The 23,847-nt window shown below is 41.7% G+C and overlaps 1 protein-coding gene across 1 annotated transcript; it reads right to left on the reverse strand.

Moving 5' to 3' along the window:
- Positions 1 to 1,123: 1,123 nt before the first annotated feature.
- On the reverse strand, positions 1,124 to 23,274 carry YWHAG (tyrosine 3-monooxygenase/tryptophan 5-monooxygenase activation protein gamma). Its single transcript, XM_059693515.1, has 2 exons — positions 22,964 to 23,274; positions 1,124 to 4,510 (listed from the first exon to the last, which is right to left on the reverse strand). Exons 1-2 carry the CDS (start codon positions 23,048 to 23,050, stop codon positions 3,854 to 3,856), a joined length of 744 nt encoding a protein of 247 aa, XP_059549498.1. The 5' UTR covers positions 23,051 to 23,274; the 3' UTR covers positions 1,124 to 3,853.
- Between the last annotated feature and the right edge of the window lie 573 nt (positions 23,275 to 23,847).

Raw genomic sequence — 23,847 nt, forward strand, 5'->3', positions numbered from 1 at the left:
GGCCCTAGCATTCCTTCCTGTAGACACAGCCCTCTTTGTAGATCATGCTGGATAAACTGCAATGTTACAGAGTATCATCACCATTCAATCTTTACTGTCATCTGGATTCTGTTAAAGGTATTCATTTCATAATTGTAAGCTCAATTTTGGTATTAGCAAAAGCAAGGCAGAACACCCCATACACCAGGGATGCAGTTCAGGTGGTGGACACATTCTGACAGCTGCCATCAGCAACAGCAAGCTAACTATGGCTGCTGACCACTTCAGAAGGACTAAAAAGTCCAAAACAAGCCTCCTATATAATAAAAGGCTAATATGCAACTTGGCCGGTCGCTATGATGTGCACTGACCACCAGGGGGCAGACGCTCAGCGCAGGAGCTGCCCCCTGGTGGTCAGTGTGCTCCCACAGGGGGAGCGCAGCTAAGGGCTCACAGTGGGCGAGTGCAAGGTTAAGTGCAGTGGCAGCGGTGGCGGCAGCGCTAAGGATGTCTGACTGACAGCTTAGGCCCGTTCACCATGGGGAGCAGGCCTAAGCCATCAGTTGGACATTCCCTGAGGGTCCCAGACTGCAAGAGGGCACAGGCCAGGCTGAGGAACACCCCACCCCGAACCCCCACCCCCGCCGACTGCACAATTTCACGCACCGGGCCTCTAGTATATTTATAAACATTTCTAAGTACAAAGAACCACCTCATCAAACACATAATGAGATCTCCAACAATACTGGGCACCTAACTGAAAGATACTGAACCAGGCACATTACCCAATTTTAGACTTATACCCACCCCTAACCCCCACCACCCAAGGCTTAGAAGTTTAGTCATATGCCCTAACATCAGGAGGAGCCGTGATTCAAACTAAGGTCTTTGCACTTCTCACAAACTGTATGCCATCTTCAAAGATCTAGTTGAAAGCACTCTTTTTGTAGGAGAAACAATGAAGGTCCAAAAGGTGCAATGGTTTTTCAAGGTCAGTAAACCCATGTCTGATTCCTGGTAAGCGCTTTTCCCCGGAATCCAACCTCATTCTTTGAGTGGGGAGAGAGAGGATACCAACTCCAATCAAACCTTGAAAAGCAAAGGAAAATTTAAACTCATTAAATAATTTAAAACTATGCAGCACTGATGTCAGATCTGTAAGTTTATTTGCTCAATGTACGACAGCTACATAATGACTCACATTCATGATATTCCATCACTGAGGAAAACTGCTAAGAATGGTCCGTGTGTGAAATAATTCCTTAGAGAAACACGGAGTTGGAAAAATAATCACTGATTAGACCTTAAAAATAGTTCACTGCATAACATGACAAAAAGCACAAAGGCTCATTCAGAGAACATATTCATTGTTCTCCTACACTGTAATAGTTATAATTTCACCATGACGAACACCAGACATTAAGATTAAGCTAACACTGGTGTTTCTTTTGCCCCGCCCCCCCCCAAAAAACAAAATATATAACTGCATGTCACTATAGCAACATCCAAAACAGATCAATTTGTTACAATCACTATTTGGTAGAGCAAACTTTACCCCCAAAAGGAAAACTTAAATTAAAAAAACTTTAAAAAATTTGAAGACTTAATTTTTTGTCATAGGAATACATAACACCTATAGTATAAGTTAATAAATTTCAAGCTACTTTATAGAAATACAACACTAGCATGCACAATATTGTATCAATAGAGTAATGGAGGAATAATCATTTCACTGGAGAGACAATATCATAGGCAAGTGCATTTCTTTAAAAATAAAGAAAAGAAAAGAAACCATTCAAGCTGCTTAAATATCAAGTCTCCCATTTCCTCTTCATTTTTAGCCCTCAGGTATGATTTTATCTTGCATTATTCTAAAAAGCAGCCAGAGCCAAAGCTGAAAATTTAAAAAAATATATAGGTTTTGTAATTCCAGTAAATCATTTCCAAATGCTACAAGGACACAACACTGCTCACGGGACATGAAGATAAATTAAGGAAAGCCCCACCTACCCTCCCCCCTCAAATCTTTTTCCCTTCCATGGCATTGACTTTAGAGCCCTGTAAGGGCAAAAGAGCTTTTACAGAGCTTCTGGTAGGATTCAGTTAATTGGGACTTTCACTCTAGCATAGGAAGGGAACCTTCTAAGGAAAGTCATGCTGGATAAACTGTGCAATGTTACAGAGTATCATCACCATTCAATCTTCACTGTCACCTGGATTCTGTTAAAGGTATTCATTTCGTAATTGTAAGCTCAATTTTGGTATTAGCGAAAGCAAGTGTCAGTTTTCCTCAATCATTACTGATACCTCTCCTTGCCTAAATAAAACAAAGGAACAAGTCTGGTGTCATGACCTACCTTGGGAATTCAGTTACTGATTTAATAAAAAAGGCTGAATACACATGCAACAGATCATGTTTTCAGACAGGTTTATCCAAAATGAGAATGGAGAACCTAAGGCTAAATGAAAACAAATTTGTGAGGATAGCAATGTGGTTTCCTTCAATTCTGAAACATGCACTGATTACACAAGAAATGAATCTGATGTCCATGTTTTTGTTAAAGAGAAAAAAATATATCGAGAAAGTTTTGGTCAAATAGGAGTTTAGTATTTATTATCTGATAATGATTTTAGTTTGTGTTCCTGTAACAACTGATTGGGGGAAAAGTGTTTTCAGGGAGGAAAAACTGACACACTTACAAGGCTCCCAGAACCGGACGGAGTGTTTACGAACAGAGCTCTTCCTTTTGGATTTTCCTACCAGTAAGCTTCTAGCACCTGAATTTTCACACACTGCACCACAAACGTTCTCAAAAACGGCCACCCAGCTTCTACAACCCACACCTTTCCAACCCAACTGAGTGCGTCAGCATACGGTACAGTGGGGAAGACTCAAGTGAAGAGCAAACCGGCAGCGTAACCCTGAGGAAGGGGCTGTGGCGGCTCACAAATCAGGATTTCTCTGAAATATCAATGCAATACATGACACACAGACCCGAATTTTCTCTATTTTTTGTGGTGTTTAATGTTTCTATTAAAGTGATTAATAACTTTTGTGGTGGACTTAAGAGGAAAGAAAGATAAAAATCCCACAGCCACCTGCCAAGCACCTATTAACCAATACCTAAAGTAGCTTTGATGCTTCTCAGGCAAGCCTTTTTGGCCTAGGAGATAACCAACCTGGATATGGCTGAATAAGGATGTAAAGCCAAAATAACTAGCAAAGAAAAATACACAGTCAATGGCTTGATGTTACATATGGCTGTAATGTAGAAATACTGTAAACTGCAATTTAGTGTTAATACTGTCATCTAATCAGAGACTTCAGAAAACTAGCAAGGCCTAAAAACCATAAGGATAAATATACCTTATGTTCCAAGTCTGTCAGTTTGGGATTTAAACTATTCCATGTCTGGTAGAGTACACCCTGAAAAAAATGCACAGCTAATACAGATGAGATAGAAAGTACCCAAAACTTAAGACAAGAGCATATGTACATAAAAATCCTTACTGGAACCACAGAACTTACTGAATGAGGGCCATTCCACTGAAGTTTTCTTTCCATTTTAAAATCCTATTATCTAGCAATAAGTTAAATTAAAGATAGACAGCTCCACTTGCATTAATCTACAGAACAGTCCATATGCCGGTGTGAGGCTGCTATTCCAATACCAGCACAGCTAGCCTGACTTTCCACTAGTGGTATTTTGGCAAAAATGTCAAAGAGGCGATCAAAGACAGGATAGGTCGTGGGTTTCTCCCTAGGAAGGTCATCCCTCCCTTTCCCTCCCCCACCCGACCCCCAAACTCATGGGAAAAAAATAAAGACTGCAGTAGTAGCATCAGCGTGCGCTGCCAGTCCACCTGAGGGGCCTTAATTGTTGCCTTCTCCGCCATCATCGTCTTGCTGATCGCTTGTCCAGAGCGTTAGGTTGTCACGAAGGAGCTGCATGATGAGAGTGGAGTCCTTGTAGGAGTCCTCATTGAGAGTGTCGAGCTCGGCAATGGCATCGTCGAAGGCGGTCTTGGCCAAGTGGCATGCTTGCTCTGGGGCATTCTGGATCTCATAGTAGAAAACGGAGTAGTTAAGAGCCAGGCCTAATCTAATGGGGTGAGTAGGCTGCATGTGCTCCTTGCTGATCTCATGGGCTTCGCTATAGGCCTTCTCAGATGATTCCACAACAGTCGCCCTTTTCTCTCCAGTGGCTACTTCAGCCAAGTAGCGGTAATAGTCCCCTTTCATCTTCAGGTAAAACACTTTGCTCTCATATTGGGTCTCACTGCAATTCTTGATCAGGTAGTTATCTAGCAGGCTCAGCACATCCTGACATACCGCTTCCAACTCCTTCTCTATTTTTTCACGATAAGCACGGACCATCTCTATCTTCTTCTCATTACCATCTGCAGAAGTCTTCTGCTCAATGCTACTAATGACCCTCCAGGAAGAACGGCGTGCCCCAACTACATTCTTGTAGGCCACAGAAAGAAGATTTCTTTCTTCATTGGATAGTGGCTCATTCAGCTCTGTCACCTATTAAGAGGAAAAGAATAAAGAGTAGTTATGGTACAGATGTCAGTTGGGTTAATCATAACCATATACAGCTAAAACATAAACATCCATCAGATGATTAAAATGATTAATAGAGAAGTTATCAAGCTGTATGGGTATATGGAAGGGAGATGGAGGTGGAAAGAGCAATAGTAAAAAAAAAAAAATTGCAACTGGGTCAATGGTGCCTGAATCTCTGCTCCACACCTATAAAAGGACACATACTTATCACATAGCTGTTCCATGAAGAACTGTCAAGTCTAGCTATTAGATGACAAATCAAATTTTTATCTAAATTGCAAAAGGTCAACAGTTCTTTCATGTAACATTACATACACACCAATCATAGGGAATTCTAGTATAGGTGGCTTATATACCTCGTATATACCACTAGTGGCCCGGTGCACGAAATTCGTGCACGGAAGGTGTGTGTGTGTGTGTGTGTGTGTGTGTGTGTGTGTGTGTGTGTTCCTTCAGCCCAGGCTGCACCCTCTCCAATCGGGGACCCCTTGGGGGATGTCTGACCACCGGTTTAGGCCCGATCCCTGTGGGGTCGGGCCTAAACCGGCAGTTGGACAGCCCTCTTGCAATTTGGGACCACTGGCTCCTAACCGCTCACCTGCCTGCTTGCCTGATTGCCCCTAACTGCCTCTGCCTGCCTGCCTGATCACCCCTAACTGCCCTCCCCTGCGGCCTGATCTCACCCCCCAACTGCTCTCTCCTGCTGGCCTGATCACCCCAAACGGCCTCTGCCTTGGACCCACCACCATGGCTTTGTCCGGAAGATGGCTGGTCGACCTGGTCTAATTAGCATATTACCCCTTTTAGTACAGGTTATATAGGATAGGACTGCTTAAATGGGGGGGAGAAGGGGAACCTTTTTTGTCGGGAGATGCTCTTGGCAGACAAAAATACATAATCCCTGTATCTGGACTGATAGCCAGCTATATGCACTATACTGCCAAACTGGTCATTAAAAAATTGAACCACTTTCTTACACCTTACACCCAACAGCTGTTGCCCCTAAAACCCCTCCTCAGCCCCCACCTTAGGTTCTGCCTTTGTAGTTCACCCAGATTAGGTTCTGACTGGTCGGTTTCTATGCCAGTCAGCGTCAAAAGCTTCGCCTCCTAGGCAGCCATTGGCTCCTTACACTTCACCCACATTTGGTTCTGATTGGTCGGTTTCTATGCCAGTCAGCATCTCCGGCCTATCAACGGGCCTGATCAGAGAGGCGGGCCTGATCCACAGCACCCTCGGCAGTCAGTGCTTGGTCAGGGCGCCCACAGTAATGGCAGTGCTGGGTTGCCATGGCAACCCAGTACTAACTTCCAGTCGGTCGAGCCTTTGGTCATTTTGGATGTTATGGACCCTGGGTTTTTATAAATTAGGATTCTGTTCTCTTAAGAACAGAATAACAGCTTCTTTCTAATATTGCCCTGTCTGCTAAACTTCTGGGTGAGAATATTTTGAGTATTGGTTGAGAATATAGAGTCAACTTCAAACAGACTTTTGAGAAAGAAGGAGGCTTTTCTGCTCTTGTGTTAAGATCATGAATTATAAACCTCAGAAAGTCAAAACTGGGTACATGGGACTGAGATTTTAGAAACTTGGGGAACACATATTTGTTATAGTGTTTGACTGAATACAATTAGCAATACAAAAGAGTGGAGAGGTGAACAAAGTACTTTTGAACTGAGGTGGCCAATAGGAATTAATGCTTCTTTCAATATGTGCCTTTCTAAAAGGTCTTCATCATCCCAAAGACTAATGGCCTTGAGAAAACTAAAGCAATAGCACATTGAGAACTCTGGGTGCTCACCTCCTCCCATGACCACATCAAAATTACAACCTAAATTGTGGCAAAATTACAACGTATATTAAGAATCCAGAGGGAGCCCTAGCCGGTTAGGCTCAGTGCATAGAGAGAGTCGGCCCATGGACTAAATGATCCTGGGTTTAATTCTGGTCAAAGGCACATACTTCAGTTGCAGGCTCAATCTCTTCAGGGCACACGCGGGAAGCAACCAATAGATGTGTCTCTCTCACATCGATGTTTCTCTATCTGTTTCTTCCACTCTCTCTCTAAAAATATATATAAGTAAATAAAATTTAAAAACTAATCCAGAGGGATATCTTTTTAAAAAATATATATTTTATTGATTTTTTTACAGAGAGGAAAGGAGAAGGATAGAGAGTTAGAACATTGATGAGAGAGAAATATCAATCAGCTGCCTCCTGCACACCTCCTACTGGGGATGTGCCCGCAACCAAGGTACATGCCCTTGACCAGAATCGAACCTGGGACCCTTCAGTCCGCAGGCTGACACTCTATCCACTGAGCCAAACCATTTAGGGCCAGAGGGATATCTTAACTGCAGAGGTCTCCCTGAGAAGCAAGGGGTCCCAGCCCCATAATCTATGGCTGTAAGAATCAGTGGGGATTTAGTTGAGGTGAGATGAAGGGCTACTGGAGTCCCAGATGTTCCTCTTAAGAGGTCTGGCATGGACTTACTCGCTAACACACTCCCTCGCTCTGAACTCCAGTACTGGGGCAGCAGCTCAAAAGCGCCAGGACATATGGAAAGGAAATGAATTGTCTGGCTTTAGGGTATAGGATGGAGGAGCAGCTCTGGCCTGGACAAAATGCTGGCAGGTGCCACTGTTCTTTTGCTGCACCTTCCCAGGTGGGCACCTAATCTGTCTCCATCCAACTAGCTAATATCACTTGCTGGCCTCACCCTGATGATTATTTGAGACCTCATACACTAGCCTGAACCTCTTTCACAGACTGTTCCTACTGGACCTGGCTCAAGCTTTGGACTGTCTTAAAATCCCTCAAAGGTCACCCAGCTGGAGTGGCCGGTTAGTTGAACATCATTCTGTGCACCAAAGTAGGCCAGTTCGATGCCCAGTCAGGGCACATGCCTGGGTTGCAGGTTCAATCCCTGATTGGGGCATGTGCAGAAGGCAAACAATCAATGTTTCTCACATCGATGCATCTCTCTTTCTCTCCACACCATCCGCCCCGCCCCAGCCCTTCCTCTGTCCTTGGGTGAGGATTTTTAAAAAAACACCTCTCAAAGGTCTATAAACTCAAACAAGCAGTAGTTGGCCTCAGCATGCCCTGTATCTCCTGCTGAGTGGCACCTGGCTCTAGTGGCAGCTAGCCTTGGTTCATAGCATAGCCTCTCTTCCAGGTACCTCCAAGCTACCAACCACAGATTATTCTGTAGCGCCTACCAGGTGGCTCTAGGCCAGGCATAGGCAGTAGCTGAATTTGGCCTATACCAGAGCCCCCCCAGAACCAACATGCCTGGCTGGCTTCAGACCATACCAGAGAACCACCCAATTAGCTCCAAAAATGACACACCCTAAGGGTGAACTTGGCAGGCACCAGAGCCCTGCCAAGGCGAAATCCACTCTGTAGGGTCAGTTTTTATAAAACAGCTTGTCTGCTGTAGTCATGGCCAGTCCTCACAGCCAGTTAGCCTGAGGGTCAATCCCACCAACCTGCCAATTGCAATCAAGGCTCAACTACAATAGGAGGATACACACAACCTACATAAGGGATACCCCTGGAGCACCCAGCTCAGGTTAACAGGGAGACTGGGTCTCACAGGACACTTACTACATAAGGCCACCCCACCAAGACTAGGAGATGTAGCAGATCTACCTAATACTTTGAAAGAACAAAACAAAACACCAGAAAAATAACTAAACAAAATGGAGGCAAGCAATCTACCAGATAGAGTTCAAAACATGGTTATAAGGATGCTCAAGGAACTTAGGAGAATAAACTCCATGAAAACTTACACAAAGAGATAAAAACCAGTCAGAAATTTTTTTAAAAAATGAGGCTAGTTTAAGGGGCCTATGGAACAATATCAAGAGTAACAAAATCTGCCCTAGCTGGTTTGGCTCAGTGGATAGAGGGTCGGCCTGTGGACTGAGGGGTCCTGGTCTCGATTCCGGTCAACGGCACATGCTCAGGTTGTGGGCTCAATTCCCAGTGTGGAGAATGCAGGAAGCAGCCGGTCAATGATTCTCTCTCATCACAGATGTTTCTATCTCTCTCTCCTTCCCCTTCCTCTCGGAAATCAATAAAAATATATTAAAAGAAAAAGTAACAAAATCCACATTAATCAGGTACCAGAAGGAGAAGAGAAAGCAAGGGATTATAAACCTATTTGCAGAAATAATGACAGGAAATCTTCCCTAACCTGGTAAAGGAAATAGACAAATAAGACCAGAAAGTACAGAGAGTCCTAAACAAGATGAACCCAAAGAAGCCCACACCAAGACACATCGTAATTAAAATACCAAAGGTCAAAGACAACAAGAAAGTCTTACAAGTACCAGAAGAAAAGCAGATAGTTATGTGCAAAGGAGCTCCCATAAGATTGTCAGCTGATTTCTCAACAGAAACTTTGTAGACCAGACAAGATTGGCCAGAAATATTCAAAGTAATGGCAACCAACGACCTACAACCAAGATTACTCTACCTAGCAAGGCTATCATTTAGAATCAAAGGAGAGATAAAGAGCTTCTCAGACAAGAAAAAGCTGAAGGAGTTCATCACCACCAAAACAGTCTTACAAGAAATGTTTAAGACTTAAGAAAAAGAGAACAAAATTATGAATAATAAAGTGGAAATAACTATAGTACATAGTTGTCAGATGGAAGGGAGATTAAAGGGCTGGCTGAAAAAGATGATGGGATTAAGATGCACCAATTGGTAGTTACAGAATACTCATGAAGATGTAAAGTACAGCATAGGTAATATAGTCAATACTATTATAATAACTATGTACGGTGTCAGGTGGGTAGTAGATTTATTAACTTTGGATAATTTCACGTTACATAAATGTCTAATCATTATGTTGTACACTTGAAACTAATATAATAAAGAAATTAAATCAAATCACTAACACTACATTTAATTTATATAATTTGATTTCTGTGACATCAGAGCCATCCATATAGATAGAGTATCAAGTGTCTGACAACCATATGAAACAGAAAATTTTACAGGGGTAGAAGTCTTACTTTTTATTCCTATTCTGAGGTTACATTTTTTTTAAAATATATTTTTATTGATTTCAGAAAGGAAGGGAGAGGAGGACAGAGATGGAAACATCAATGATGAGAGAGATTCATTGATTGGCTGCCCCCTGCATGCCTCACACTGGGGATTGAGCCCACTACCTGGGCATGTGCCCTTGACCGGAATCAAACCCAGGACCTTTCAGTCCACAGGCTGACTGACACTCTATCCACTGAGCCAAACCGGCTAGGGCATGAGGTTACATTTTTATTTGTCTAGTTAACTATCATATCTAAACTGGTGTATACTAAGTCAATCACAACATCAAGAAACTCAGATCATTCACTATTTCCTAAGTTTTACAGCAGATTAGGCGGCTCCCTTGCCTGACCCTCTAATGTGCCTGTGCTCCAGCTGTAACATTAATTGCAAAACACTTCATACTTCTGCCCCTGCCTAGACTATTTTCCAGTGTTCCTGTCTGGAAAATACTTACACAATTATTAAGAACCAAGTTTATACTAATGTCCCCTACGAAATCTTCCCCCTCTCTCCTTCCACCTCCAGTTAAAACTGGCCACTCTCTAGAGGCCTCACTGTTTCCTGTGTAGCTCAACCATAGCATTTATACAACAACTTATTACTTACAGATGTGAAGGGTAGGGTGGATATAATCCAAAAGATCTGTTAAACTATGGAGGGGAGGAGGTTCTGCTGGGATGCCAAGAGACTTGTTTTCTATGAATGAATCATTTACACCTTTATAAAGGGGGTGGGGTGGGGAAGGGCTAAGCTTATTGAAACTTGTTGTGTAATTTAAATAGCATCTCTCAGGCCCAGCTGGTGTGGCTTAGTGGTTGAGTGCAGACCCATGAACCAGGAAGTCACGGTTCGATTCCCGGTCAGGGCACATGCCCAAGTTGCAGGCGATGATTCCCAGTAGGAGGCATGCAGGAGGCAGCCAATCAATGATTCTCTCTCATCACTGATGTTGTGTCTATCCTTCTCTTCCTCTCCCTTCCTCTCCCTGAAATCAATAAAAACATATTTAAAAAATTTTTAAACAGTATCTCTCAAAAATAATTAAATCAAAATGTAAACCAAATCATTTTTATTAGTTTATTGTAACTCATCCTTTAAATGAATCATGCTTTGCTAATTTTCACAATATCCAGCAATATACAAATATTTACTAAACTGATTATTTTTATGTTAACCTCTTACTATGCATTACTAATTCTCCATTATAATGCTAGAGAACACCAGTACCTCTACCAGACATGACCTAAGTGCTACAGACCACAGAGTGGGAGACTGGGTTTGGTATACTGGACTTCAAAGCAGAAGGAAACCAGGACAGAGGTGCTTTCTGCTCCATGATCCCCTACCACATCCCCTTACAGAAACACCCCTTCTCCTGAATAAGGAGGCTTGTCATCTCACATCCAGTTCTTTATATATTCTAGGCTTTGGAGACACTATTCTTAGCCTCCGGCCATTGCCATTCCTGTTGATTTCTGATATGTATGTTCCAATATCCCAGAAGACTGGAGTTTTCCCAGTCTCACCATTTACTAAGTGACCTTAGTCTGCTTATCTGTAAAACAGAGGCCTCTGCCTGTTTCATAAGGTTATTGTAAGGGTATATCAGATGAAGGATATAAACTGCTCTTGACACAGTCAAGTGCTATAGAGATGTGAGCAATTACTTTTGAGAATAACTTGAATAATTTTCCTTCATTTTAAATCGTTTTTTAAAAATATATTTTATTAACTTTTTTTTTTTTTTACAGAGAGGAAGGGAGAGGGATAGAGAGTTAGAAACATCAATCAACTGCCTCCTACACACCTCCCACTGGGGATGTGCCTGCAACCAAGGTACATGCCCTTGACTGGAATCGAACCTGGGACCTTTCAGTCCACAGGCCAAGGTTAGGGCAATTTTCCTTCATTTTAATTCTCACCTAGGAAGCCCCTAAATTTCTTAATCTCCAAACTTATCTTCTTATATCAAGTATCTCTTCTCCTTTTTATCCTGTGCTCTATTCTAAGCTGAAACTTCCTTATCTACCTTACACGACTTTCTTTCCATAAACTTTAGTATCATATATCTAAAAAAATTCCCCAGACTGGCTTTCTGTAGGCCTTGGGCCAACATATCACAGGACTCTAGCCTATATTCACTGAATGTGCAGATACAGAAGACTAACTGTCTATAGTGCAAACTGATAAATGTCTTCCATGCAAGGAGCCAGAGACAGAGTCCTGCCTGGCCTTGGAGACAGAGTCCTGGCCTTTCCCCTAAATCATGCTACCCTTATTTCAAGAGCTAGCAACTATTTAAAGCTCAAATTACCTCACCAGTATGCTATATACCATTAGCTCTCATACTGAAAATAAAGTTTGGTTGCAGAATCCAAAGGTAGCAATTTGTGCACATGTAAAGTTTGTCTAGTTGCCTCAGACAAACTGGAACATGGAGATTATGAAATAACAGTATCACCTTTAGATACAGTAACTCAACCACATTTGGAACATACTCAGATGTTCTCTGCCACTGAGAAATTGAATCAGAGGCAACAGCCTTTAACTCTAAAAAGTCTGTTCAAAGGAAAGCAAGGTTTCTCTAAAAACCTTAAGTCAGAATTTTGAAAAATCCTTAAGTTCAAAATGACTTGTATGAGAATGACTTTTACATTAAAATAAAGATCACAACTATACTACTTTTAACAATCAAAAGATAATAGTTAATTTTTTAAAAGGACAAAAAAATTCCCCGTGTCTAAAAACTATTCAATGTGGGAATTCGTGAGTTATACATCATTTGGGAAGGGAAGTAATGTTTTTCAAAACAGTTACTGAACTGTTTATAAGAATGCAGCATTTACAAATAATGGTCTCCAAATTTACTGTCATGGGTATTGGAAAATGTGGAAAGCTTGTATGTTGCAGTATTGTATGTTCTGCTTAAAAACAAAATTGAGGCTCCTCTCTTCTCAACTCTTACAATAGTAGCTAAAGTTCAAAGTTCTTTTAGTGAGTTGAAGATAAAGAGCTATGAGTAGCCCGGCCCGCGTAACTCAGTATTTGAGCGTTGACCTACGAATCAGGAGATCCCAGTTCGATTCCCCATCAGGGCACATGTTCGGATTGCAGGCTCAGTATCCAATGTGGGGCATGCAGGGGGCAGCCTGTCAATGATCCTCTCTCATCATTGATGTTTCTCTCTCCTCTCTCTTCCTCTCTGAAATCAATAAAAATATATATATTTTAAAAAGAGCTATGAATAAAAAGGCTAGAGAAATCTGTTATTCTCACCAACAGTTTAAGAAATATAACTCCCTAAATCCCAGAAACGAAGGAATTAGACATTAGTTAATTAGTGTCAACTGTTCTTCCCTAAGAATTGAGGAGAGAACTCTTTTCTAAGATTAACAACCCCTGAGATTATGGAAAGGTGTTTAGATGGCTTTCAGACCTTAAGTCTTAAAGCACTAAGTCATTCACAAATTCAACTTACCCATCACATCAAGAACACCTTAAACCATAACAAATAGAACTTTAAATGTTTAATCTTCTTAAATTAACTTACTACATTTAAAATGTATTTCTATATCTTGCAGAATCTAGTGTAGATGCTACAAAATAGCAGTTATGGTGATAAACATAAAACACATTTAAGCAAGCTGAAAATCTCCACAAAGAACTGAAGTTAACATTCAAAAAATAAGATAGGAGAAAAAAGGACTTGTAGGGCAGTGAAACTATTCTGTATGACACATGTCATTATAAACTTGTAAAAATCCATAGAATGGACACCGCTGAGTGAACCCTAATGTAAACTATGGACTCTGAGGTGATAATGACATGTCACGTAGGCACACTGACTGTAAATGTACCACTTGGATGCTGAAGGGGGGAGGCTGTGAGGGTCTATGAGAGCTCCACTTTCCACTCAACTTCACTGTGAACCTAAAACTCTTTAGTGAGTTTAAAAACAAAACAAAAAAGCTATTAGACACTAGGTATAATATATGGCCCCTTCATGCATTTTTTTGTCCTCCTAGGTTTGGAATACTATCACCTGAAAGGGCCAAGAAGCCATGAAAAAGGTAAATGCAGTGACTACTACATATGAACACCCCATACTAAAAACAGAAGAAATAAGATGACATGACAGTGTGTATGTAATGAACATGGTGTCTATATACTGTGTGGGCAGTGAAATAACCATTGTAAATAAATGTGACTGTTCTGCTTGAATACAATTAATCATGTAGTCTGGAGATGACCTGTTTACTCATATGAGTAAAATACCTTAAACTTTTCTGTGCAGAAAAGAGTAAACAAGATAGGCTCAAGACTGCTATCTTTAGAAAAGTCTACTTGCAAAACTGACCTTTGGCTGGCATCTGAGAACTTGGATTTTAGAAGAGTTCCCACCATTCCCGATAAGAATGGCTCACTGTCCCTAAACTGTGCAAATAATGTGATTTACTTTAAACACCTGTTTTCCTTCTAGAAGTCTCAAAGTTTGCTATGTGATGGGCAGAGAGTGCCTATGTGACCAGCCCCAATACAACTGTTGGGCACTGAGTCTCAAGAGTTTCCTTGGGCCCAGCCTCTGTGGCTCAGGGGTTGAGCGGCGACCAATGAACCAGGAGGTCATGGTTTGATTCCCAGTCAGGGCACATAGCCAGGTTGCAGGCTCTATCCCTGTGCACCAAAGAGTTGTGGGTTCAAGTCCCAATCAAGGGTATGAACCTGGGTTGAAGGTTCGATTCATAGCCCTGCTTGGGGAATGTGTGGGAGTCAATCAATGTGTCTCTCTCATCTCTCTCTGAAAATCAATGGAAAAAATACCCTCAGGTAAGGATTAACAAAAAAAAAAAAGTTTCCTCGTTATACATTTCAGACATGTCCTTCCTGTGTGACGCTGAGAACCCTTGAAAGCTTGCGCCTGATTTACTCTGATCTTCACCCTAAACATTTTTTCCCAGGGCCAATCTAGCTTTGTATCTTTCCACTGTAATAAACCATAGTCACCAGTGAGCCTATGCTGAGTCTGATGGCAAGGAAAATACTTAAAAGCTACTCCTTAGCAGGTAATTCATCAAGCATTCATTGAGCATCCTGCATGTGTGTCGCTCTGCACCACATTGTGCTGATGCAAACTCCCCGAGGAGGAAACGCACGCTTATTCACATTAGAATATCAGTCACAGAGGTATTCTTAAGGTAGCAAAACTATTCCTGAAAAGTTAGGGAATATTTTAATTAGAAAGTAACAACTTTAGCTGTGTTTTTAAAAACCAACAGCAGTCACCCTGGATAAAAACTACAGAAGGGAAAAACATTCCAGCAAGAGGGACATTCTAGAAGAGTCATGAAACTTCCATGACATATTCAAGGCCACACCCAAGGTCTGAGATGAGAGGAAAGCTAGATGAGCACCTGAGTTTTTCTGACACCACCAAGTCCTATGATCTTTGCACAACTACATACAGTGGGACATTATACGTGATACAGAGAAACGAAGTATTTTTCCTCAAGATTAACACAGTTAGTGACCCACCCAGCCTTTCAACCAACCCCTCTTGAGAGTAAAAGCTGAGGGTAAGGAGCACTTGGATGTCAACTGAAGGAAGCACTCTTCTTAAAAATCAAGGAAAAATTAAATTATCTGCCATCTGGATTAAATGCTTCAAGCAAGAAACTATACTTTTCAGTTGCCAAATCTGAATGTAGAAATCTTGCTGGTAATCTGAGCATGTGTGGCAAATAGGAGTAATTTTAGTTTGATAAAAAGCCATGTTCCAAGATGGCAAATCCCAAATGGGCTGCAAGAGTTAGGAAAGTATGTAGGTACAGTATTGGCCAATGTGCTGACAAATAATGAACCTGGTTATATGAAAGCATATTATACCAATTCACTTTATTTTGTATATACTTTAAAGTTTCTACATTAGTTGTTTTTTCCTTAAAATTTTTATTGATGGGGGGAGGGGGAAGGACAGGACATAGATCAGTTGCCTCCGGCACACAAGGGATTGAACCTGAAACCTGGGCATGTGCCCTGACTGATGTACTAGATCAGTGGTTCTCAACCTTGGCTGCACATTAGAATCACCTGGGAATCTTTTTTAAATCCTGATTTCTGGGCCTCATCCTCGATGGGGAATTTAAAAAGATTCCCAGGTGATTCTAATGTGCAACCAAGGTTGAGAACCACTGTACTAGATGCTCCAACCAACTGAGCCACACTACCCAGGGCTCCATATTAGTTTTTTAAGGCAATAATTCTAATCACCAGAAAGCAGAAAAAGGGAGACTGGCCACAAATAAGCTAGCAGTCAAGCTTTCACCCATTTGAACCTTTTATTTCTACTGATAGAGCGGTAGGGCATCCTTGAATTTTGAACCATGTGTGTATAATACCTACTCCAACAATTACATTTTTTTTCAAAGCTTTTAAGAGATCATACCTAGTACTAGTGATGGTTTCAAGATCCTTAAAAATTCTTAGCTATTCTTTCAGCAATTCTTTTGGGTCTCTGTCCTAATATCTGAACTGTTTGGGAGCTTTAGTCACAAAGATATTCATGGAAGTTTTTTTTTTTAGTACACTATTTTTATTTTTTTAAATCCTCACCTGAGGATATTTTTTCCATTGATTTTTAGAGACAGTGGAAGGGAGAGGGAGAGACAGAGAGAAACACCGATGTAGGAGAAACACACAGATTGGCTGCCTCACGCATGCCACCAACCACGGCCAGGAGCCTGTAACCAAGATAGGTGTCCTTGTCTGGAATCGAACCCAGGACCCTTCATTCCACTTATATCTGGAATCTAAAGAACAAAATAGCCCTAGCCAGTTTGGCTCAGTGGATAGAGTGTCGGCTTGGTGACTGAAGGCCATGGAAGTTTTATTTATAAATTTGGACAGTCTAAATGCTAAACAAAAAAATAATTAAATTATGACACACCTATAGAATTATTCAGCCAATGAAAATACTAATGACAGAAGAAGAAAATATCCTTGAAATCTTAAGGGAAAAAGACAATGTACAAAAGCAAGCCTAAACCTGTAGAAAAAGACATGATGGCAGTATCTGTCCATGGGGAATTATGGTGATAATACTTGTCTTTTCCCCCCATTCTAGCACCCTAAAATGCCAGACATTTTAATCATCAGTAGTCAGTCCCATTGATGACAGCCTTCCAAAAACCAGGCTCTTAGAAAAATCACAGCATCCCAAAATTTAAGATATTCTAGAATAGTCCTTCCCTGCTCACTTGCTTTGCTTGCCTCAGAATGCTCTTTACTATTGTTCCTCTCCTATCCTGTTAGTTCCCCTTGCCCTTCTGGACTGTCATTTTCAGCCTAGAAGAAAAAAATTCTAGTGTCTAAACTTGAGAGTTTTTATTTCTATACAAATGTAGTTAGAAAAGACCAGATGTAGTTCATACGTGAAAACTGAAGTATGATTTGGAAATAACAACCATCCCCACAGTGTACCCATACCGGGCAGGCCTAATGTACAAGCGTACTGCAGGGAGTATGGGATTGTTTGCCTAGCTACTATTCATGCTGGACCTCCACTACAAAGACATACTCATTCACTATTTCATGTTAAACTGCTACAGAAGGAGCATTATACTGAAATGAATGGTACCACAGTGAAACAATTCAGTTTAAAAATAAAAAAAATTTAAGCTTATCTCTGCATCTTTAAAGTACTGGCACCTTAGGCAACTTTGTTTCCTAGATGGAGGCTATTTAAATATGCCATAATTCCTTTCAGAAAGCTAAAGAAATTTCAATGATCTTCCAAAGCAAACCTGGTGGGAGAGGGCAACGGGGGCATAAAAGCCTTCCTCTCCTTACCTCTTAGTCTTCTCTCACTTCTCTATACACTGCAGCTGCTCTTCACTCAGCTGTGGGGGAGGGTGGATAAGGGATTCCTCTTGAGCTACTACTGTCATTACATATTCAGCTGCCCATTGCTGTCACTGTCATATTCCCAGCTCTGACACCCTGTTATAGTAACAGAATTATTAAGGACACTACACCTAGGCTCTACTCACTAAGTCTGGCTTTGGATCTCTCCAAAAAATATGATGCAATTCCAAAGAAAATAAGACCGGAGTTTATTTGGAAATGTTTTAAATGTCATGTTAAAAATCAATGTATGTCATGATGTAAAATACAGCATAGAAAATATAGTCAATATTGTAGTAACTATATATGGTGCCAGGTGGGTACTAGAAACGTTGGGGGAACACTCTGTTAAGTATATGACTGTCTAACCACTATGCTGTGTACCTAAAACTAATATAAAATATTAAATGTAAGCTGTAATTGAAAAATAAAATTTTTTAAATATCTATGTAATGGGGGAGGGTGGAGGGGGAACCAACCAATGAATTCATGAGTATATGCATAACCCATAAACACAGACAATAGGGTGGTGAAGGCTTGGGGGGAAGGGGATAGGAGAGGGCAATGGGAAAAAAAGGGACATATGTAATACTTTCAATAAAGATTTATTAAAAAATAAAATCTATGTAAGAACACTCATTTCTATTTACCTGTTCACAACCCAACTAAAGCTTTGTGGCACATTAAGAGTATTCAACTCAAGGTAAAGAAAAAGCTACCGCTTTGGGACACATCCTTACAAGTGAAATGCTGATGAAAATTTAGTTTAGACTTAAGCAGTTCATTTATTTTTTTAAAAAAAGATATATTTATTGATTTGAGGGGGGGGGGGGGAGAAAGAGATAGAAACATGGATAAGCAGCCTAATATATGCCCCCTACCGGAGATCAAGCCCCAAACCCGGGCATGTGCCCTGACTGGAACAGAACTGGCAACCTCTTGGTGCATGGGATGATGTTCAACCAACTGAGCCACACCTGCTGAGCAGTTCTTTCAAAAGGAAGGAAGAAACACTCATGCAAACTCTTTAAGATTTACAATTTTTATTGTTTCTGCAAATTCATGGGACCAGACCAGTTATTTAACCATTTATCTTAAAAATTAAAGTTTTCTTTTGGGAATTTTTGTTGATTACTTTTCATGTAACTTAACTATTCAAATTCATAAATTCGTGACATTAAAATAAAAAAAGCGTTTAAAAAATAAGACAAAAGATAGTGTTTTATATAGTGGTAATTCCCCCCCACCCTTGACTATTAAGCGTATAAAGTAGTCTTTGCTTTTCTTTCACATCCCTTGAAATCTGGTAGAAATACAGAAAAATGCCCTGCCAAATAAAAGGGTTAGGGCTAGTGACATGGGGATGAGAAGAAGCTTCTGGCAGGTTTAGAATCATCTAGCCATTGCATTTAACATCTTATTTATGGGAATCCCATCAGGTTAGGAATCCCATGTTTGAACAGCTCACCACTCTCAGTAATGCATAGGTTCATTAGGGGGCTGCTACCACACAACAGGGAAATCATCTGTAACAAAGTCAGCCTCGGGGTGGAAAATGAGACATAACAACACCAGCAAAATTTCTATGATCTCCAAAGTTAATAGTTTACTCTGATTTCAGGTAAAATTTTCTTATTTATTTGGGTAAGTTTTTAAGCTCTGTAATTTTTTTAAAATTTATGCTGAAAAGGTTCAGAAGTTAGAAAACAAAGACAAAGGGATACTGATTACCACTGGCTTTGCTGTTGTACTTCATTACTGACACATTCCTGAACCAGTCATGTTTCGAAATGCAGCCAGCGACAGCCAGACCATCATCACTTTTAAAGATAACATTTTCTCATTTTTTTTCAACTAGAGATGATGGTTATACAACATTGTGAATATACTAAATGCTACTGAATTGTACACTTGAAAATGGTTAATTTGTGCCCTGGCAAGACAGTTCAGTTAGTTAGAGCCCCCCACTCACCCCTGGTTTCCCCTCTCTCTAAAAAAGCAATGAATAAGAAAATTTGAAAAGAAAATGATTCGTTTGTTATGTGACTTTTACCTCAATAAAAGCAAGGTCGATGGGGGAAAAAGGAGACATTTGTAATACTTTAAACAATAAAGAATTTTTTAAAATGCAAGGTCATTTTCTCCACTTTTTTTTTTTTTTAAATAATTTAGAGTTTGGTGTAATAAATAAATAAGTATTAAGGGATAAAATCCTCCCCAGGGTCAGCAGTTAATTAATCCAAAAGATTAATGAAGATGTACATTTAGCAACATTATTATCTCAATATAATTTTTAAATAATTACAAAAAGCAGTTAACATTCATTTCAGTTATTGGGAAGGATAACACATAAAAAGCAAACTGTTATCTGTATTCTTTCCACTCCCAAGAAGAGAACAATTGAAACCACATGACTCAGAATAATGGCTGGCAGAACTCCACCTCTGAAGAGTCCACAGAGGTGTCATTACTCCATTAGAGATAATGGCTATTGATCTAGCCTCCTGGAAGAGCTAATAGGAAAAACAGTATTTCAGATGGCAAGAATTTTAAAGTCTATCAATTCTACTAGGAAGACTTAAAATACAACTAAGGTAGCCTCTTGTCACCAATGCCCCACCCACACACAGGAGTTAAACTGCTTAACCCAGTGACTTAAAATTAGTAGCCCAGAACCTTTTTCTCTACACCCACCCCAGGCAAATACTAGTAGCCTACTTAGAACATTAACTTCCCGGCCATTAAAATCCAAAGGACAAGACAGCACTGTCTTATCAGTAGGAAACATTTAGGTGTTCATTGTCTTCTTAAATGCAAGACTGCACATTTGTCTTAGAAGACTAAATTTCCCTTTTTCTTCCTTTCCAAAATACTGCATATTATTTCTAGCCTGGTTATCCACATACAACTACCACTCTGCACAGACCCCAACAGTGCTATTACTAGAATAATTTCATTAAATGCAAATAAGTCCCTCTAACATGTAGGACTGAGTATTTTTTTTATCTTCCAGTACTTTCCAAAATTCCCCATGACTTTTATTAAAAAACAAACACACCCAAAACCACAAAGTTTTATAAATAGTTTCCATTTTGAGCACCTACTGCCTTTATTTAATCCTTACAACTTTTTCAAGTAGGTATTGACCCATTTTACAGATGAGGAAAATGAGGTTCAAGGTAAACCTCCTTCATCAAAGTCACAGTAAACAGGTTTGAAAAGAGGTCTGCTTTATTTGACAGTGTTTTTTCCTCCAACTCCATCAAGGAGCAGAAGCATAAATATAGCAAAAGAAAACTTTTCCAATCCCAACCGAGTGTTTTGTAACATAATATTCCCTAACATTTACTGAAAATGACCGAGTAGGAAGTCATATTTTGTTAAGGTTTTTAAACCTGCCAAGTTAATAACAGGCAATAAACCCAAGTATACAGCCCATTCCTACTCTATGATCATAAAATATATTGTTTAAAATTTCTATCTTTATTCCATCACTGTCCCATTTTAATGGTGAGATGAATGTTTAAAAATACAAATGTCTTATATACTCTTATGAGAAAACTAGAAATAGGAAAATGAATAGGCCTATCTAGAGGTCACTGACCTGCATGTGTAAGGGTAAATAAAATTATTTTTTGCACTAATCCTCATCTGCAGGAAGATGAAGTGTTCAATTCCACCTGGCTTATCTGCTAATTTCTGCATTACCTTGGACAAATGCCATTTGCATACTCCCTACCAGCCCTTAGGTGCATTGCAGCCTCTGTGTCATTGTGTGACATCACTGGGTTGCTTTGGATATAGGTGGGAGGTCACTCGCTTTTCTGTGAAACTAGAAGTACGGAAAAATTAGAAGAGTCTAAATAACAATATATTTCCAATATTTATAATTATTAAAAATGCAACTTTTGTCATTTGAGCTTTAAAATGTTTTAGGATAGCAACTGTGGCAATATATTAATTCATTGGTCCTCCCACTTTCAGAACCAACTGTCTTGCTTAATGAAATAAAATTTTGTTCATGTAGCTGACTTAAATATAAAGGCATCAGCTTATCTTTTGTGAATTCGTAGTTATTTAGTAATCTGTAATACTTATACTGCTTTGTTAAAAAGATTTTAACATGCATGCTACACATCTAAATCCACTTCACACTAAAGATGCATTTTTAAAATCTTTGTTACATAAGGTAGGAAGTTAAATATTAAGATATTGGGAGACCTAAATCGTTAATTGGGTTAATTTTCCATGTTTCATTTAATAATGCTCAATACCTTCCCCCTCCTCTAATATCAAATTCGTTGACAGCCCATTAGATAAACGTAGTGTTACTGACAAAATGGTGCAATACAGGCAGCAATCTGCAGACAACTGGAGATCAGTATTCCCTTTTCATTAGCATGAAGATGTGCTAGCTTGTGTGTTCCCTGCTCAAGCCTTAGATTTCTCTAACAAAACAAAAAAATTTTTAAAAACACTTTTTCCCATTTAAAGTAACTCCTCCCAGCCTCCACCCAGTCTAGGCTCTCTGCAATATGACAAATGCAGAATCTTCTGGAATGACTTGATACTGCCTCCCACCACCGCTTTGTTTGCAATAACAGGTTAGAGAGAATATTTTTTTTTCAACTTAATAGGCATTTCAACAGATGTGTGCCTGTATTTAAAAAACAAACAGCATATGTCACAAATTGAACCAGTCAGATAAATTCACAACCTTTATTTTAAAGACAATACCTACCGTTTTCAATACAAAACATTCGGGAAAAATGGAGATGACATGTCGAGAACAATCGTGCCCCCCTTGCTAACAGCACGAGGGCTTTGCTTTGGGAAACGGAGAAGGATGCTTTTGTTAAGAAAAACGTGGGGAGGGTTTCGATTCTGCACCACTGAGCCCGGGTTTTCGGGGAAGCCTACATTTCCCTTAGGGAGGTTCTACGGGATCTGTCGGGAGGGGCAGCGGGAGGACGGGAGGGGCGGGGGAGGAAGAGGGGAAGATGTTAAGAAACCCGGAGCCAAGCCGAGTGAACGCGAGAGGCGCCGCCCAGACACCAGGGAGAGAAAGAGGAACCGCATCCATGCGGTCCCCCGCCCCCACGCCAAGGCTGGGAGGAGGGGAAGTGGGGCACAAAGGATGCGCAAGACCCCCGCTGGGGCCCCCGGCAGCCCTGGAGACGCGGGGGGCAGAGACCCCACTTGAGAGATCAGCCCCGCAAACCCCGCCCTAGCCCGGGGAGGGTCTAGAAGGCCGCGCCATCGGGCCTGGGGGACACTCTGGGAGAGGCCGCGTCACAATCCGGGTCCCCACATTCGCTATCGGGACCCTCCCCTGTCCGCTTAGCGAGCGAGAAGGCCCTGCAGTCACCACAGGCGACTAATCCACGGGTCGTCCACGCGTCTGCGAAGGGGTTGGGGCGAAGCGGGGGAGGGGAGGAGGAACTCACGTTCTTCATGGCCGCGGCCATGTCGTCGTAGCGCTCCGCCTGCTCGGCCAGCCGGGCTTTCTGCACCAGTTGCTCGCGATCCACCATCTTCGCGGGCTGGGTCGGGCCGGGCGAGAAAACCGGGGAGGCCTGAGGGCTCAGAAGGCGGCTTCGGCGCGGCTGGAGCCGTGTGCCGGAGGGGCCGACCACGCAGCGGGTGACTGAGGGGATGAAGGCGGCGCGAAGGCTGCAGCTCGAGTTGCAACCGCGGGAACGGGCGTGAAGCGGCTGCGACTGCAGTGCGTGCCGCGGACGGACAACCCCCTGCGGTCCCGCCCACGCCGCGTGACGCACAGGGCCCGCCCACTCACGCACGCCGCCAGGCTCCGCCCCAGCTCTTCCGCTTCTCGGGCTTCCCCTCCCCAAATCAGCTCGCCGCCGCCTTTAGGGTGTCCCTTCCTTCCTCTCTGCCTCTCAACACCCGCGGTTCTTCACTGCACCCCGGTTCCAGCGCCCCAGCTTCTCCAGATGCCTCCCCGCCTCCCCCCTCAGGCCCCCGCCCTACCAGGCCCCCGGCGCCTGGGCCCCTGGGAGTTGTAGTTCATCCACTGGTGAGGTGATACATTGGAGAGATCAAGGACAAAGGGGCGGTCAACACTACATCTCCCAGTGGTCATAGCGCGCAACCGCAGGGAGAGGATGGGCTGTAATTCCGCGGCCGCTGGGGACCCCTGGTGGGGACGAAGGCTGCTTCAGCCCGAGCTAGTGCTGATTCACGGCCCCGCCCCATATTCTCCAGGAAATTACAAAGGTGAAGGGCCAGGGCCTCAGCCCTGGGCCTGGTCTCCGAGGTCAAGCAGCTGGCCAAGGTGGTTCACCGGTGAGGGGGCTCGTCTACTGTAGAT

Source organism: Myotis daubentonii, chromosome 4 (assembly GCF_963259705.1).
Source record: "Myotis daubentonii chromosome 4, mMyoDau2.1, whole genome shotgun sequence".
Classification (NCBI taxonomy): domain Eukaryota; kingdom Metazoa; phylum Chordata; class Mammalia; order Chiroptera; family Vespertilionidae; genus Myotis; species Myotis daubentonii.

What these genes read in the sequence shown, in the direction of transcription:
- YWHAG (XM_059693515.1), bottom strand. Translation starts at nt 23,050, where the DNA reads ATGGTGGATCGCGAGCAACTGGTGCAGAAAGCCCGGCTGGCCGAGCAG. An exon ending in TGGCCGCGGCCATGAAGAAC is followed by an intron (nt 4,511 to 22,963) that starts GTGAGTTCCTCC and finishes TCCTCTTAATAG; the next exon opens with GTGACAGAGCTGAATGAGCC.